We start from the raw sequence: 3,663 nt of genomic DNA on the forward strand, positions 1-3,663 counted from the left end.
TTTTAAGTCTATCCAAACGGGCTCTAAATCTTCCTCCAGAAAATGAAAACCAATCAAACAAGATTGCGTACAATAAGAGAAAATCAGAAAAACAATTACGGACTCTGTCTGCTTATTCTTTTTTTTTTCTTCTGAAACACAAGCCTATACATACATTGGAAAAGAAAGCCTATACATACATTGGTCATAGGTTTCCTGTGAGCTTCTTCAATCAAATCTAAAGTAATTATATTCTCAGTCACTTCAAAAGTACACATCATTTGTCTTGCTATTGAACAGTCTAAGCAACACCCTTTATTTTTATAAGAAAAATGGTCAAATATGCCCTAAATTTTGCGAAAATATTTAGATATATCTTTAGTTTGTAGTTTAGCTCATTTATTACCTCGTCGTCTATATTTTCGCATATATATACCTCTCTCAGCGTTAGTTGCTTTGTTGGAAAATAACTAACTTTTTTTCTTTTTTTTTATATTACATTTGGAATTGCCAAATCCTCATTTAATTAACAAATGACATTTATATTAAATAATAAATTCAACCATTTTAATATATTAGAATATCAGATCCATGCCCTTATATCGACCCAAAAAATTTCTTTTAACACATTATCATTAAAAGATCTAAATTGGGTCATTTCTTCTTTGAGTTTTAAACTTGAAGAAAGAATGCTCTCAATTATACAAGCTAGATAAATGACAACTTAGAAAAGAAATGACCCAATTTAGGGCTTTTGATGATAATAGGTTAAAAGAAATTTTTTGGATTGGATATAAGGGCATGGTTCGGATATTCTAATATATTAAAATGACTGAATTTATTATTTAATACAAATTTTATGTGTCAATTAAATGAGGATTTGACAATTTCAAATGTAATATATATATATAAAAAAGAGCTAATTATTTTCAACCAAAGCAACTAACCTGAAAGGGGTATATATATGCGAAAATGTAGACGACGATTAAAATAAAATCGAATCAAACTCATTCATTAGTTAAATTCATATGTATAGACACTCAACTTTATCAACTACAGTAGAAAAATCAGAACCTTATTCCCCTTTTAAGTTCTTTATAAACTTCACCATAACCACAACCATTTTCACCTCTCAAAGAAACCTTAAAAACCATTTTTTCCCCTACTTACTAGAGTATCAAGAAAATATGGCCTACCAAAACGTCAATGGTTGCATTTCTGATTCAATTGAAATTTTTGATCCAAAACCTCTTGCAGCAGTAGCTTGTGCTGTTCATCCTCCTATTGTTGCATCTTTCAATGATAGAATTCGTCCACTTCTTGATTGTATAGACAAACTCCGACACCTTAACATCATGCAAGAAGGTATCCAGCTTCCAACCATCGTAGTAGTCGGGGATCAATCTTCTGGAAAGTCTAGTGTTCTCGAATCCCTTGCTGGGATCAGTCTTCCTAGAGGACAAGGCATTTGCACCAGGGTACCCCTTGTCATGAGGCTGCAGAATGATCCAAACATCACTGCACCAAATCTTCATTTGGAATACAATAATAAGTCAATCCCTGTTGATGAAATTGGCATTGCAGATGCTATCGTTCTTGCTACTGATGAGATTGCTGGCCATGGTAAGGGCATATCTAACAACCCTTTAACATTAGTAGTTAAAAAAAATGGTGTCCCTGATTTGACCATGGTGGATTTACCTGGCATCACTAGAGTTGCTGTACAAGGACAACCTGAAGACATTTATGAGCAAATTCGTGATATTATTATGAAATATATAGTTCCTGAAGAAAGCATAATCTTGAATGTTTTATCAGCTACGGTTGATTTCCCTACTTGTGAGTCTATTAGGATGTCTCAGAAAGTGGACAAAACAGGGGAAAGGACTCTGGCTGTTGTCACAAAAGCTGATAAAGCCCCTGAAGGGCTGCTTGAAAAGGTTACTGCTGATGAAGTGAATATAGGGCTTGGCTATGTTTGTGTGAGAAATAGAATTGGGAATGAGTCCTATGAAGATGCAAGGAGTGATGAGGGAAGGCTTTTTTCAACTCATCCACTTCTATCCAAGATTGATAAATCGATGGTTAGCATTCCTGTTCTAGCACAAAAGCTGGTGCGTATTCAAGCAAGCATTATTTCAAAATGCTTGCCTGAAATTGTGAGGAAGATCAATGACAGACTTGCTGCAAATCTTGCTGAACTCAACAGGCTCCCTCAACATCTAACTTCTGTGCCTGAAGCTCTGACGGCATTTATGCGCATTCTGAATTCATCAAAGGATTCATTAAAGAAAATTCTTCTAAGTGGGGAGTTTGATGAGTACCCTGATGAAAAAGAAATGCACTCTTCAGCTAGATTGGTTGAAATGCTTGATCAATACTCTAATGAGATACATTCCAAGAATTTTGGGGAAATGGAGGGATTCTTGATGGAAGAGATCATGGTTTTACAGGAAACGAAAGGGATTGGATTGCCAAACTTCCTTCCTCGAGCTGTTTTCCTTAATGTTTTGCAGAGAAAAGTGAAGGGAATTGCTTCCTCTCCAGAGGATTTTGTGGGGAAACTGTGGAATTACTTGGAGAGAGTTGTTATCAAAGTTTTGATGTACCATTGTGAGAACTATCCACAGCTTCAGTCTTCTACTAGAAGAGCAGCCCAAAACTTGATTGCCAAGAAGAAGAATGAATCAGTTGATTGGGTAAGGGGAATCATTGGGATGGAAAAGCTGACTGATTACACTTGTAATCCTGATTATTTTGCTACGTATAGTAAGTTCATGGCTCAACAGGACATGTTCATGGAGATTATGAATGATCGTTGGAAGTGTTCCGTGATAAACCTTGAAGGAGTAGGAGAAATCGAGGTTGGTCATTTGAGAGAGCATCTAGATGTGGTGCAACAGGCTTTCGATTTGAAGATGAGAATGATGGCCTATTGGAAAATTGTGCTAATGAGGCTGGTGGATTCTATGGCCTTGCACATAATGTTCAGCATTCGAAACATGATTAATAAGGAGATGGAAGACGAGATCATTCAAGATCTGATGGCACCTCATGGTGGTGGTATTGAAAGAATGCTTGATGAATCGCCATTGGTTGCTGAGAAACGCAATAGGCTCAAAAAGAGTGTCAGGTTGCTCAAGGAGTCCAAAGAGGTGGTGGCAAATATCATGGACAGGATTTCACTTCATGATGATCATGAAAGTGCCTAGACTAATATGTGGTACTAATGAGCAGGGCACTCTTTTTCCATTCAACCAATGTTCCTAATATCTAGTTTATCTCCTAATATCCAACTACCAAAGTAGATTAGTACTATGTTTTGGTTTTAGAATATGTCTGTGCCCCTGCTTGTATGTTGTTGTTGTCTTTCTAGCTATTAGCTAAATGCAAATCAAGTTTATTTGTCTTATTGCCCTAATTGAACGAACTTGAAATCGTTCTGCTTTTGTAGTTTTCTGAGGAATTCCTATTAAATTTATGCTGGCGTTCACTTGAGAAGTGGTTCAAAACAAATTTCAACTGTCAGCGACTCGGTGCATATAGATAAAATTATTTCAGCAGTAGAAAATCAAAACAGAAGGCTTGAATACTAATATTTCTACTGGAAATACATATCTGACGATACTCACTTTTTTCATCACGGAGTGTTAAACACAAGTGTGGAGTCAACTGCTATTTCAA

General features: G+C 36.0%; 1 protein-coding gene across 1 annotated transcript; it reads left to right on the forward strand.

Moving 5' to 3' along the window:
* Positions 1-1,026: 1,026 nt before the first annotated feature.
* On the forward strand, positions 1,027-3,387 carry LOC129904324 (dynamin-related protein 4C-like). The gene has a single exon (XM_055979885.1). It carries the CDS (start codon positions 1,167-1,169, stop codon positions 3,189-3,191), a length of 2,025 nt encoding a protein of 674 aa, XP_055835860.1. The 5' UTR covers positions 1,027-1,166; the 3' UTR covers positions 3,192-3,387.
* Positions 3,388-3,663: the final 276 nt, after the last annotated feature.

This window comes from Solanum dulcamara, chromosome 9 (assembly GCF_947179165.1).
Source record: "Solanum dulcamara chromosome 9, daSolDulc1.2, whole genome shotgun sequence".
In the NCBI taxonomy this organism is placed as follows: Eukaryota; Viridiplantae; Streptophyta; class Magnoliopsida; order Solanales; family Solanaceae; genus Solanum; species Solanum dulcamara.